The sequence below is a fragment of the Bufo gargarizans genome, chromosome 4, assembly GCF_014858855.1.
Source record: "Bufo gargarizans isolate SCDJY-AF-19 chromosome 4, ASM1485885v1, whole genome shotgun sequence".
Taxonomy (NCBI): Eukaryota; Metazoa; Chordata; class Amphibia; order Anura; family Bufonidae; genus Bufo; species Bufo gargarizans.
The window spans coordinates 3,492,649-3,507,161 of NC_058083.1; the positions used below are offsets into that span (position 1 = coordinate 3,492,649).

The 14,513-nt window shown below is 41.2% G+C and overlaps 1 protein-coding gene across 1 annotated transcript in view; it reads left to right on the forward strand.

The window, feature by feature from the left end:
* Positions 1 to 7,138, forward strand: part of LOC122935773 (gastrula zinc finger protein XlCGF26.1-like) — a 31,031-nt gene extending 23,893 nt beyond the window's left edge. Inside the window, exon 2 of the mRNA XM_044291648.1 lies at positions 2,218 to 7,138. Within this exon, the coding sequence (XP_044147583.1) occupies positions 2,250 to 3,602 (1,353 nt within the window). The 5' untranslated portion in view covers positions 2,218 to 2,249 and the 3' untranslated portion in view covers positions 3,603 to 7,138. The remainder of the gene's footprint in view (positions 1 to 2,217) is intronic.
* The last annotated feature ends 7,375 nt before the right edge of the window (positions 7,139 to 14,513 follow it).

Below are 14,513 nucleotides of genomic sequence, written 5' to 3' on the forward strand. Positions count from 1 at the left end.
TAGTATGTGCGCGCCATACAGCTTTCATAATGAGACCAGACACACGAGGTGGTTTCATGAAATCCTCTTCTCTCTTCTCTGAGCCATGGTAGAAGAGACACACTTAATTCACATTACATTAACTTAAACAGCAGACATGACATCACAAAGGGGTCTTCCTTAAGTAGAGACTATTGGCTCCTTAGCCTGATAGGAGTGGTTTCAGCATCTTCAACTGAGTTCATAGGTATATTCGAAAACTTCAATGTAATCTCCTCTTCCCCCTCCCTTATTGACCTACTCATACATATGGTTTGTGGCCATCTAGTGGACAAAAATGTGTACTACAGAATGTTCACATTATATATGTATAGAATAATAAATCCCATCTCTCACAAATCCCTTCTTTTGCGGGAAATAGGTGAACAGGAAAAGTGAGGTACTTTGGCAAAGTGAGGTACTCTCCCAATTCCCTAAACAGTGAAGAGCTGGACTTTCCTTATTGCTTCACCAGGTCCCCTCAACTCCCTTTCGGGTTTGCCTTCACCTTGTCCTATTTACCCCGCAACCATCAACAAGGTTTTTTTTAATTCAGGATGGAATCATCTTTGTTTTTGACAGGGGCACAGCGCATATATATAGTGTGGGCATGGATGTATTAAACATTTTTAAAAACAATTTTCCTAAAATGGAGATCTATATAGCACCCTGTTAAAACCAAATGCTAAAAACACTGTAGTCACTTAACCAGTTCCCAAAACATTATTCTGGCCATGATGTGATTAATTTCAGAAGGTTGCCCATCAGTTCATTTGATGAAGTCCATCCATTTCTTCAGATCCTTGGTGATCCTTCCATCAGGGGCAGTGTTGTCCGGAATGTAGATGCGGCAGTTCCTGTAGACCCCTCCTTTTTCTGCTGTCAAGGACCAGTTGGTTCTGTAAAGTCATCACTGGATGCTGTTACATCTCCTCACTATATCCTGTAACATTAGAATTACCCATCATTGTAGGGCACCAACTTAACAATATCTGGTTGCTATTAAACTCACTAACGTAATAATAGCTAAACAGTATTAATCCCACAATTTCTCTTGTGCAAGGCACCAACTTAATAACCTCCAATTGCTTATTACTACTATGCAATTGGTGTAAATTCTGCACACTCATGAGGACCCCTGGTCACTACTCATGAATCTCCAAACATTCTCGTCAGAGCTTGGCTTAGGTCCAATTCTATGTCACGGATATCCGACTCGGCTGTCTAACAACTTCCGTTCTGCTCAGCACGTCAATACAGCATGAAAAGCCACACAAAGAAGGAATACTGAAACGGGTTATTTCGCTCTAACGGACAGATCAGCTTATAATTTGAACCTTTCTATCACGATAACACCAATTAAACTCTTGAGAACCCACAAAAGCGGAAGTTTCAGAGAAGAATCGTAAGAAATAAAGCTTTCTTACCTTGCCGGCATGTGATCTCATCTGATGGTTCCGTTTAAGTCGCTCTCGTGGCGTTTGAATTGGAAGTTACGCAAGCTGTCTGCCCACCCAGGGACGCCATTTTGTCAGCGCAATTCATGTGCTTTCCTTCATCTTTGTGTGGTACCAAATCAATTACAAGTATTAGTATGTGCGCGCCATACAGCTTTCATAATGAGACCAGACACACTAGGTGGTTTCTTGAAAGCATCTTCTCATCCCCCTTTGAGCCATGGTAAAAGAGACGCACTTTATTCACATTACATTGACTTAAACAGCAGACATGACATCACAAAAGGGGTGTTCCTTAAGTAGAGACTATTGGCTCCTTAGCCTGATAGGAGTGGTTTCAGCATCGCCAACTGAGTTCATAGGTATATTTGAAAACTTCAATGTAATCCCCTCTTCCCCCTCCCTTATTGACCTACTCATACATATGGTTTGCAGCCATCTAGTGGACAAAAATGTGTACTACAGAATGTTCACATTATATATCTATAGAATAATAAATCCATCTCTCACAGGCCAGATTCACATGAGAATATTACAGACATATTATCCATCTGTATTATGCACATGTGTCCCGACCACAGGTTCAGCTGACATCAACTCACAGCATCATAGATACATGTGCACGTAACATAGATAGATATATGTCTGTTATATGTGAATTCGGCCTCATTGGAATGTGATACATTTATCAAATTGTTTTAACAAAAAAAAAAATCATAAAATCTATTATTAATCTTAACAGAAAATCCCTGTGAGAAGCCTGAAGGAAACATCATGTTATCTCTAGATTATAAAGAAGATGAAGATACCATGCAGCGCTCTTCAGGAGAAAACTTAATTACCTGTAATTTACATCCAGAACTTCACAGTGCATCAAATAATTCCCCCAAGAATGAGGAACTTTTTAATGACCAATCACAGATTATTAACCCAAGTCCAAATCTATCATATAATCATCCTAAACATGAGGAATCTTCTCCTGACCAATCACAGATTATTACTCCAAATACAGGGCAGAAACTGGGTAAAATGTTTAATTGTGGGGAACGTGAAAAACAGTTCAGATATAAGTCAGAGCTTTCTGTAAACAAGACTAGTCACACAGGAGAGAAGCTGTATTCATGTTCAGAATGTGGGAAATGCTTTACCTTGAAATCAAGATTTGATCAACATAAAAGAATTCACACAGGAGAGAAGCCATATTTATGTTCAGAGTGTGGCAAATGTTTTACAGATAAATTCTATCTGATTGCACATCAGAGAATTCACACAGGAGAGAAGCCATTTTCATGTTCAGAATGCGAGAAAAGCTTTAACATGAAATCAAGACTTGTACAACATAAAAGAATTCACACAGGAGAGAAGCCATATTCATGTTCAGAATGTGGAAAATGCTTTAACCGGAAATCAAGCCTTGATCTACATAAAAAAATTCACACAGGAGAGAAGCCATATTCATGTTCAGAGTGTGGTAAATGTTTTATAGATAAATTACGTCTGGTTGCACATCAGAGAATTCACACAGGAGAGAAGCCATATTCATGTTCAGAATGTGGGAAATGCTTTAAGGTGAAATCAAAACTTGATGAACATAAAAGAATTCACACAGGAGAGAAGCCCTATTCATGTTCAGAGTGTGGGAAATGCTTTATCCAGAAAGCAAGCCTTGATCTACATAAGAGAATTCACACAGGAGAGAAGCCATATTCATGTTCAGAATGTGGGAAATGCTTTACCCGTAAATCAAGCTTTGAACTACATAAAAGAAATCACACAGGAGAGAAGCCATATTCATGTTTAGAGTGTGGTAAATGTTTTACATATAAGTCATATCTGGTTGGACATCAGAGAACTCACACAGGAGAAAAGCCATATTCATGTTCAGAATGTGGGAAATGCTTTAACCAGAAATCGAGCCTTAAAATACATAAAAGAATTCACACAAAAGAGAAGCCATATTCGTGTTCAGAGTGTGGTAAATGCTTTACCATTAAATTAAGGCTTGATGAACATTTAAGATATCACACAGGAGAGAAGCCATATTCATGTTCAGAATGCGGAAAATGCTTTGTCACAAAATCAAATTTTAATCAACATAAGAAAATCCACACAGGAGAGAAGACATGATGTTTTGTTTAAGAATGTTTTATAAAGAAATTACTCTTTCAAACTTGCAGACGTGTGTGTTCATTTTACCCCATTGTGCCAATATTTTATGCAAGTGAGCAACAGAAGTCATACTTACAAGTCACTGGTGAAAAACTTTTTAGTTTTATTTTACTTCTTTTTACTTCATATCAATATAAAATGGTACATCATGAGGGATGCTGAGACAAACATCGTTCACACCTCCCCTCCCCGTGACGTTTCGGTAGAACATGCCTCCTTACTCATGCGTGCAGGTAGAGGGGGAGGTGGGATTTTTATAGCACCAACAGCTGATACATATATTCATACCATATCATTTTATATAAAATGCATAGCCATAAATAACCCTAACACATGAAAGTGATCAAGCATATAAATGCACTAAAGCTACAAATTTCATTTAACCCTTTAGGTATTAAAGACTGGAGTTTCACTATCCAAAAGGTCTCCCTTTGTAACAATCTCCTACTGTTATCCTCCTCATGGACTCCTCTTTTTATCACCTCCTGAAACTGCCACCTGAGATCTTCTGACACCCGATGGGCCTGATCATAAAACTGTAGTTTCACCTTGTTTTTTCACCTCCACTGTTTCCATCTTACTCTCCCTTCGGAGTTCCTTCCTAATTCTGGACGTATGCTCATTGATTTTGATCCTTATAGCCCGAGATGTTTGCCCAACATATCTTACCAAATGGGCATTTCAAGCAGTATATGACATTACATGTCTTGCACGTTGCAAAATCTTTAATTTGTATCCTGTCTCCCTGTGTGGGGTGCACTACAGTGTCACCTTTAATTATAGCACTACAATTCCCACAGAATGCCCCCTTCTCTGATTTGCAAGGAAACTCTGTCTTTCCATTTTTTTAGGGCGTATGTCACTTTTAATCAGCATGTTTACAGAGAGGCAAAAAGGGGTTTATCAACAAACATTCTCCCAAATTTTTGATCATGTTTTAATATCTACCAATATTTTAGAATGACCTTTTTTATTTGTTTAGAATGTCGAACATATTTGGAAAGATACACAAATTGTAAAAAATGTGAGGGGCGCGGTGGCTGGAATGAAGCAGCAGGTTATTTCGATCTGTGGTCTTTGTGAATAGTGTGGTCTCAAATCCTCCCTCTACGTGCCGTAATTTAACATCCCAGAAATGAATAACATTTTCATCATAACTCAGTGTAAGTTTGATGGTATTATGGCCCTCGTTTAAATGGTAACAAACTGTAGAAGGGAAGATTGATCACCCCTCCACAGCATGAACACATCGTCCACATAGCGAAGCCACCCACACAAAATACATGCCATGTCTCAAAGGCTTCCATTAATATATTAGCGAAACTCGGAACCATCTTTCCTTTCTGAGATGAAATTTTTTATTCAGGATGAGATTACGTCTCAGAGGGTGAAATTGTAGAGGACGATAAAAAGTACTTCTTTTCCTCGGATGAAATGGAGAATTTACTGAAAGCAGTTAGATCCACTATGGGCATAGAGGATACTCCCAAGCCACGTACGGTTCAGGATGAAATGTTCGGGGATTTACGTATACCCCATTAATGAGAATTTCAAAGAGATGATAATGGATGAGTGGATTGAACCTGAAAATAGACTAGGGGTGTCCAGAGAATTCAGGAATAGATTCGTTTTTGATCAAGCTGAATTAAAAAAATTTTGATGAGATACCGAAAATTGATATTCAGGTGGTCTTACCCTTTGAGGATTTGTCACAATTATGCTATCCGATGGAACGCAAAGCGGATCCTTTATTAAAGCCTGGGAGGCAGCGATGTTTGGGGTAAAATCCAACATTGCGGCTACATCTGTGCAAGAGCTATGTACTTCTGGTTATCTGACTTACAGGAACACCTAAAGTACAAAACTCCAAGGGAGGATATCATAAATTCCCTACCGCCATTAAAATCAGCAATTGCTTTTCTGGCCGATGCCTCGGCAGAATCGGTAGAATTTGCCGCGAAAGATGCAGGCCTTTCCAGTACATCTAGAAGGGCTTTATGGATGAAAGCATCGTCAGAGGATAAAGACTCCAAGTCTAAACTATGTTCTATTGCCTTCTCAGGGGAGTTCGTGTTTGGTCCAGTATTGGATAAGATACTGGAGAAAAGCGGGTGAAAAAAAGAAAGGGTTTCCGGAGGTAAAAGAAATAAAAAAAGAGGGCCTTTCGTCAATTCCCTTCACAATCTAGACCCTACAGGGGTAAGGGTAAATTGGGCCACTGGAGTTACTCAAAAGGTGGAAGGGGTGGAGAATTTATCCTTAATCCCCAAAATAAACAGAACAACAGACAATGATGCCAGAGTGGGAGGCAGATTGAAGAATTTTCTAAACCAGTGGAATCGGGTTACTTCAAATCCATGGGCATTAAACATAGCTCAGGGATACAGAATAGAATTTTCTTCAATGCCTCCAGAAAGATTCTCAGTTTCCATCCACAACAGGGATATACAGGAAAAAATTTGGCAGGGAGTTCAAGGTTTAATCAAATCGCGTGTAGTCATAGAGGTACCTCACTCCGAAATTGGAAAAGGTTTATACTCCGGCCTCTTTCTAGTAAAAAAAACAGACAACGGCTTCCTCACAATAATAAATCTAAAACCTTTGAACAGATCTATAGTGTACAGGAGATTCAAGATGGAGTCAATCGCCTCCACCGATTCCAAAGGTTGCCTTTATGACATCAGTAGTGAAGCGTACATATTAGTCATCAAAAGTGACAGGTGCCACCCCCTCATTTAGACTCCGCCCCCAGCTGCCAAAACCCCACTCGTCAACCAACCCCTTTCGTCCTCTTGACAGGTCCCCCTTCACCCCTCCCAAATCTGAGTAATGCCTGGACATGTCTAGAGAGCAGTTCACCATACCCCTTAATGTCAGTATACAAATTGATCACAAACAAAAACACTGCATTTTAAAAAGTTTATTGAGCAGATAAACAACGTACAGAAATTGGAGGCAGTGGCGTCTCTCAGTCTATTATCAGCCCAGATCAACCAGCAGTAATATATTTCAGACTCACAAGATACTTGTCAAGTTTACACACAACCTCGCGGCAGATCATCCATGAATCTGTGTAGTTTTTTATCATGCATTTTTTATGTATCATTTTACGGCTATTGTTTTATATTTGTTTTTCAGTGTTTTGTGTATACAAAATTGGTTAGCAAATTTGTAAAAATGTATTTTATTATCTCGTTATATATATTTTGCGAGACAGCCTGTGACCCAATACTATACAGTTTAACTTTAACTTAAATTTGAAATGAATTTTGTAGAGCTTGAAATTTGTATAGTATAAGGCATAGATGTATTTTCCTGCACTGGGAATGTATTGAAACATAGCGTTTAGCGTTGTTATTCTATATTTCGTAATCCGCTGTGGTATTATCAACTAACTGCACACGTGCTAATTGTTTTACTTTTGGTAATATTTGAAAGTTAACTTGCGATGTGAGCACTGTAGTAAACCTATTTTAATAAAATATTCATTTTTAGATGTTGCAACTGATTCACTGTGGTTAGAGACGCCGCTTATATAACTTGTAACAGGTGACACCCACTAAGGGTCATAGTGATCAAACATACACGCCCCCCCCTCCCACCAGAACTGTACACACGGAATTAATGTATCAATAGATTATTCCTCTATAGTGTAAAACTGAATATAAAAGCTGTGTTGGTATATACGCTGTGATAGCTTCGCTGATATAGCAAACACGTATGAAATAAACACGCATAAGGAGTCTTCACGGATCTCGATGCAATCATGACGACGCAGCAGTCTGAAAAATATTTGCAAAAGACATATTTTAATCCTAAAGCACCCGGATCTTTTGGTGGCTTGGAGAGTTTATACAGATCTGTTAAAAAACACCTTATAAAGAGAGCAACTATAGCCGCGTGGTTAAACAACCAAGACACGTACACGCTGCATAAGCACGTTAGAAAAAATGTTGTGAGAAATAAGGTCATAGTGTCGTCCATCGCCTTGCAATGGCAAAGCGACCTGTGTGATATGTCATGCTACGCCAAAGAAAGTGACGGCTTAAAATATATTTTAACCGTGATTGACGTATTATCAAAATATGCGTGGTGTGTTCCCCTGAAAGATAAGACCGGCTCCTCTGTAGCGAAAGCCTTTGAATTGATTTTCAAGAATGATCACCGTGAGGAGGCTTTCATTAGCGATCCGTCCAGGGAATGCAGAGAAGAATGGCTGGCTATTCAGTGAGAATGCAAGCTACATCTTTCGGAGTATACGCAGAAGAGGCTTCTGGCGCAAAAACAAATAGTCATTCGCTGAGGGAGACAAGAATGGGAAGGCACTAGCGTACCTAGCCAAGGCTGAGAACCCACAGACTGTGGTGGCAATGATCCACACAGACTCAGGGGGGGAGGTCTCCAGTCCCGAGGAGATTTGCATGCCATTTGCTAGATATTACACCAACTTATATTCTTCCACTCTTGCACGTTCTCCGGAAGAGATTTAGGGTTATTTTGGAAAGTTAAGGTTTCCACAATTATCTAGGGCAGATAAGGATATGCTAGATTCACCCATCACACCCCTGGAAATTCAGGCTGCCACAAGTTCCATGGCACCACATAAAACCCTGGGCCCAGACGGGTTTCCTGCAGAATTGTACAAATTGCATGTCGAGAAGCTTAGTGAGAGGTTGAGTAAACAGTTTGCTTATTCGCTGGAAGTCTCAAAACTACCCCCCTCATTCTCCGATGCCACTATTGTAGTAATACATAAGCCGGGGAGACCACCTGAGCAATGTAGCTCCTATCGCCCTATTTCCCTTATAAATCTAGACACCAAGATACTCGCGAAAGTCCTGGCAACACGTCTGTCAGGGTTTTTGTTATCCTTAGTGGACCCAGACCAATCCGGCATCATGCCAGGGAAGTCGACTGATATAAATCTCAGGAGGCTCTATACCAACTTACAGGTGCAACATGACAATGTGGGGGATAGGGTAATAGCATTCTTAGATAATGAAAAGGCATTCGATTCTGTTCAGTGGCAGTTTCTCTGGGAAGTGCTGGCAAAGTTTAGATTCCCGGGGAACTTCCTGAAATGGCTGCATCTGTTATATGCTAACCCTAGGGTGAGGGTGCAGGTGAATGGGACTCTATCCAGTCCCTTTTGCCTGCGCAGAGGGATCCAGCAGGGTTGCCCGCTGTCACCATTGCTCTTCGCACTGGTGTTGGAACCAATATCTATCCTGATCAATAACTGCTCGGGGACATTGCGGGAATTACAGAAAAATTATCGCTCTACGCCAATGACATGTTGGTATATTTGGGAAGCACAGAGAGGTCAATGGATATGCTCATAGAAGTGATAGATGAGTATGGGAGGTTCTCAGGAGTTAATTGGACCAAATCAGTGTTGTATTTGGTGGATAAAACTGAGAATCCGAGAGTTTAGTAGAGGTCAAAACTACTGGTAGTTGAGAAGTTCAAATATCTGGGTGTCATAACACATAAAGAGCCCAAAAATGTCATCTCTCTCAATCTACTCCCGACTATGGAATATATTACGCAAAAGTTGAAAGCGTGGGTAAATCTTCCTCTTTCCCTGGTGGGGCGGATACATATTTTTTAAAATGGCCCTGCTACTGAAATTATTATATATGTATAGGGCGGCGCCGGAGCTTCTGAAGAAATCTCATTTTAAGACTATTGACAAACTTTTGACTCCCTTCAGGGGTGGTTTAGCTCTCCCTGATATGTACAAGTATTATCAAGCAGTGCAACTGACATATGCCAGTTGGTGGATAAGAGCAGATGCCAACGACCAAAATTAAATACAAAATAAGTATGAGAAAGTACAGAGATAATAATAAAAATACCAAAAGAACATACTACTCATAAAATAGGCAATGCGGTTAACAACTCCAGAGAACTTTTCAAAGTGGCTAAAGAACTAGCCAATCCCAGATGTAAGATTGCAACGACGGAGCACTCTCAAGCACTGTGCCAGCAAATGGCCAACTGCTTTGCTGAAAATTTTGTGAAACTTAGGGACAATATCCCAACGGTTCATAGGATGGACGAGACACTGCTTCATTTTCAACCCTTTTCCTTCACAGAATTTCAGCCCATCTCTGAGGAGAGAACGATTGAAATCATTGGAGCTCTTAGATCTTCCTCCTCGCCTCTAGACCCATGCCCAGCGGCCGTGGTGAAGTCCGCCGCGGTTGCAATGGCACCATACATTCGAGACATTATAAATAGTTCCTTTTCCAGCGGTCAGGTGCTGGCTATTCTGAAGCAGGCAGTGGTAACACCTCTGCCTAAGAAACCAGCGCTATTTGTGACCGATCTGAGTAACCTTAGACCGCTTTCCGGATGTCACCACCAGACATCTGAGAAGCTCTGACAGATGCCTTTCAGAACCTCCTCCTTGAGCTTCCTTTGTTGTGCTGTTCAGTTCCTCATCTCGTTAGCCTCTCTCAGCTGTCATGTAGTTGTACTGATTGCATCCCTTTAAATTCCTCCCCATAGTGCATCAGTTTGCGGTTTATATTACTTCCTGGAGTGTGTGTGCATGCTGATCCTACTTCCCAGTCTTCTACAAGATAAGTGTTGTGCATTCATTTGTGTTTTTCTGTTTGCTGGATCCCAGGTGACCCTGACTCCCTCCGTATCTAGTGTAGGGAGCCGGTGGTCGTGTCCCCTCACTATTATAGGGTGTTCAGGTGTTATACAGTCGAGGTACGAGGATATGCGATCATCTACCATTGAGATTTTTGCATAGGCTGAGCAGTCAGGGAGAGTGCCAGGTCTGATGCAGGGGTCTCCCTTTTTGTTCCTTAGTTCTGGATCCAGTGAGTCGTATATTCATTTTGTGTTGTCTTGTTTCCTGTACACCTTCCGTGACATTATAAACCGCCAAAACCGTCTCAAGCATGGATCCGGTTTCACTTTTGACTGAACGCTTGCAGGGTCTTTCATTGGAGGTGGCAGATCTCCGTAAGACTCTTTCTCAGTTTCTAGTGACCGGTTCAGCTTGCGTTCATGGAGTTTGTTCTGAGCCTAAGATCTCGCTCCCGGATACGTTCTCCGGGGGTAGTGAGAATTTTGTGCGTTTTAGAGAGGCTTGCAAACTCCATTTTCGCCTTCTTCCCCATTCCTCTGGTGATGAGGAACGGAGGGTGGGGATCATTATATCGCTGCTCAGGGGTAACGCTCAGTCGTGGGCCTTTTCGCTGCCGGTGGGGGCACGGCCCCTCCGTTCAGTGGATGAATTCTTTTTAGCCCTGGGTCAGATATATGATGATCCGGATCGTATTGCTTTGGCTGAGTCTAGACTACGTCTGTTATGCCAGGGTAAACAATCCGCAGAGATATACTGCTCAGAATTTCGGAGATGGGCAGCTGATACTGGTTGGAATGATGCTGCACTCCGAAGTCAATTTTGCCATGGTCTTTCAGAGGGATTGAAAGATGCATTTGCCTTTCATGAGAGGCCTACCTCCTTGGACTCTGCCATGTCTCGGGCCGTTCGTATTGACAGGCGTCTTAGAGAGAGAGGAGAGATCTCTCCTTCCTGTCATACTCAGTCCCAGGACAGTGCAGCGGTCTCATTCTGTGCGCAGGGGTCTCAGTCGCTGTCAGCCCCTTCTGAGCAGGAGCCCATGCAGCTGGGTTTGCTTGCCTCTGACAATAGAAGATTCAGCCCGCATGGGAAGGTTTGTTTTTGTTGTGGAGGTATAAATCATTTGGCAAATGTTTGTCCCTCTAGGAGATTCAGACAGTCTTTTGAGAATAATAAAGAAACAAAAAGGAAAAAATCCTTTAAAAATGTTCCGCCTGTTACTATTGGCAGGGTTGAGGCGGAAATTGAAGGTTTTCCGTTTTCTTGTAGTTCCCGTTTTGTCCTGCCTGCCAGGGTGGCACTAGAGAGCAAGACATTTTTTTGTGAGATTTTTGTAGATAGTGGAGCAGCTGTCAATCTCATTGATAATCATAGGATATATATATACAATTGTGCCTGCGCTGTCGCTATTAGGTTTTCTCTGTGTGCACTATGGCAGACAGAGCCGCTGCTGAGTACCTGGTTGGATGACGGCTGCTCCGATCCAAAGTAATGTAAACAGTAAAAGGAAATGAACAAGCTAATGTTCGGTACCAGCGCTGGAGCTATTAATATTATTAGATTGGTAATTTACCTTATACCTGCAGCGTGGGGTTTGATCAGGTGGTTGTCTGCTGACTACCCGGTGTGGCAACAGGATAAGGTGACTTTTGCAGTGCTTCTTAGAAGATTTCTTCCTGCTCAACCTCAAAGTGCGTACGCCGCCCCGGCCGGTGGCTGGCGCGCGCACGAGGGAGCTGTGATAGTACAAGGTTCCGGAACGTGCGGCGTGACGTCACGACTGTCCTACGGAGTAATCCAGAGACCAAACAGATCCTACGCGTTTCGAAACCTACGGGTTTCTTCGTCAGGGATAGTTGTTCTGATTGTACTCTGGGTTTAAGTAGGTGCCCGGTCCTTATGGCAGCTGCTCAAAGTTAACTTATCAAATCGTCCTGATAAAGTCTTATGTTAAATCCTAAATGGATAGAAAGTGGCACCTAACTGCTTATAGCAAACATAAGTTGGGTTTTGCAATGTTTAGTAATTTAAAATGCAAATAGTTCCATCTCTCGGTTCAGGCCGTTAGGTGCCAGAGAATTCAATCTGAACATCCATTTGCTTTCACATCTTGACAGTTGTCTAATAATATCTCCGCCTCTCGGATTTAATTTTATTTTTTCAATACCCCCAAAGAAAGAACCGACAAAACTACCTGCGTGATATTGGGTATAGTGGCGGGACAGAGGGTGACCGTCATATTTTTTCTTTGTTATTGAGATGTTCCCCCATCCTAGTTTTTAGTTCACGTTTGGTTCGACCCACATATATTTTTGAACATGGGCATTTGATAAAATATATCACACCTCGGGTATTACATGAAATATACTGATTGATTTTGTATTTGTGATGATTGTCCCCTATTTCTATTATGGGGAATTTAGTTATGCCATGTTTAATTTTTTTACAGTTATTGCACATTTTACATGGGAAGAAACCTTTGTGTGTCAGGTGATCTAATTTCTTGGTTAGGGGCAGTCTCACAGTGGGCGCTACCATAGAGCACAAATTTAATGCTTTTCTAAAGATAAATGTGGGATTTTTTGGAATCCTATTACCTATTAATTTATCTTGTCGCAACTTTTCCCAATGTTTTTTAACAATTCTTTTAAGGATTATTGCCCCTTCATTATAACTAGTAATTATGGGAATCTTTATAGGGGCATCAATACATTGATTCGCAGTGAGTTGTTTTGGGTCCTGCACTTTATTATTCAGTAATAGGTTGCGGTCTACCTCTCTAATTTGTTTAATGGTAGGTTCCAAGTCCTCCATTTTATACCCTTTTTCGATAAATTTGATATTAAGATCTCTGGTTTCCTTCTCAAAATGACCAATATTTGTACAATTCCTGCATAACCTGATGTATTGGCTACGAGAAATATTCGTAAGCCATGTGGGTAGATGGCAGCTTTTAAGGGGAATGTAACTATTGCAATCCGTGGGCTTACAATATGTCTTTGTGTGGATCTGCCCTTCCTCAATAAATATAGTTAGGTCTAGAAAGTTGACCTGCTCTTTACTATATACTGGTATAAAATCTAGATAAAATTCATTTTTATTTAAATTAATTAAAAAGTGGTTCAAATCCGATTCCCCACCCTTCCAGATAAAAACAATATCATCGATAAAACGTTTCCATAAGAAGCACTGCAAAAGTCACCTTATCCTGTTGCCACACCGGGTAGTCGGCAGACAACCACCTGATCAAACCCCATGCTGCAGGTATAAGGTAAATTACCAATCTAATAATATTAATAGCTCCAGCGCTGGTACCGAACATTAGCTTGTTCATTTCCTCATTGATAATCAATTTGCGATAACTCATGGTTTCCAGGTATGCACTTTGGGAAAGGATATTCCTGTTTTTGCTATTGATTCCGCTCCATTTTCTCAGAAATCATTAAAGGGCATAGTTCACAATATTCGTTTAATTGTGAGTGATGCTCATGTTGAGGATGTGTCATGTTTCGTCCTTACCTACTCCTCTTGTGTTGGGGCTACCCTGGCTCACTAAACATAACCCCACCATTGATTGGCAAGCGAGGCAAATAAATGGTTGGAGTGACTTTTGCAGAGAGAATTGCCTCACGACATCTGTTTCTGAGGTTTCTACTAAGACTGTACCACCTTTTCTCTCAGAATTTTCGGATGTCTTCTCTGAGAGTGGAGTTCAGGATTTGCCCCTGCACAGGGAGTACGATTGCCCTATTAATCTCATCCCAGGCGCCAAGCTGCCTAAATCTCGTTTATACAATCTCTCCCAACCTGAAAGGGTCGCTATGCGTCCTTATATCTCTGAGAGTCTGAGAAAAGGACACATACGACCCTCGAAGTCACCTGTTGCCACTGGTTTTTTCTTTGTTAAGAAAAAAGATGGTTCTTTAAGACCTTGTCTGGATTTCAGGGAGCTGAACAGTATCACTATTCGTGACCCTTATCCGCTTCCTCTGATCCCGGACCTGTTTAACCAGATTGTTGGGGCTAAAGTATTTTCCAAATTAGATCTAAGAGGGGCATACAACCTGGTCAGGGTCAGAGAAGGAGACGAATGGAAGACGGCCTTCATTACCCCTGAGGGCCATTTTGAGAATTTGGTTATGCCTTTTGGTTTGATGAATGTCCCAGCCGTTTTTCAGCATTTCGTGAACAGCATTTTTCATCATTTAATGGGAAAATTTGTATTAGTGTATTTGGGTGACATTTAGATTTTTTTTCTCCTG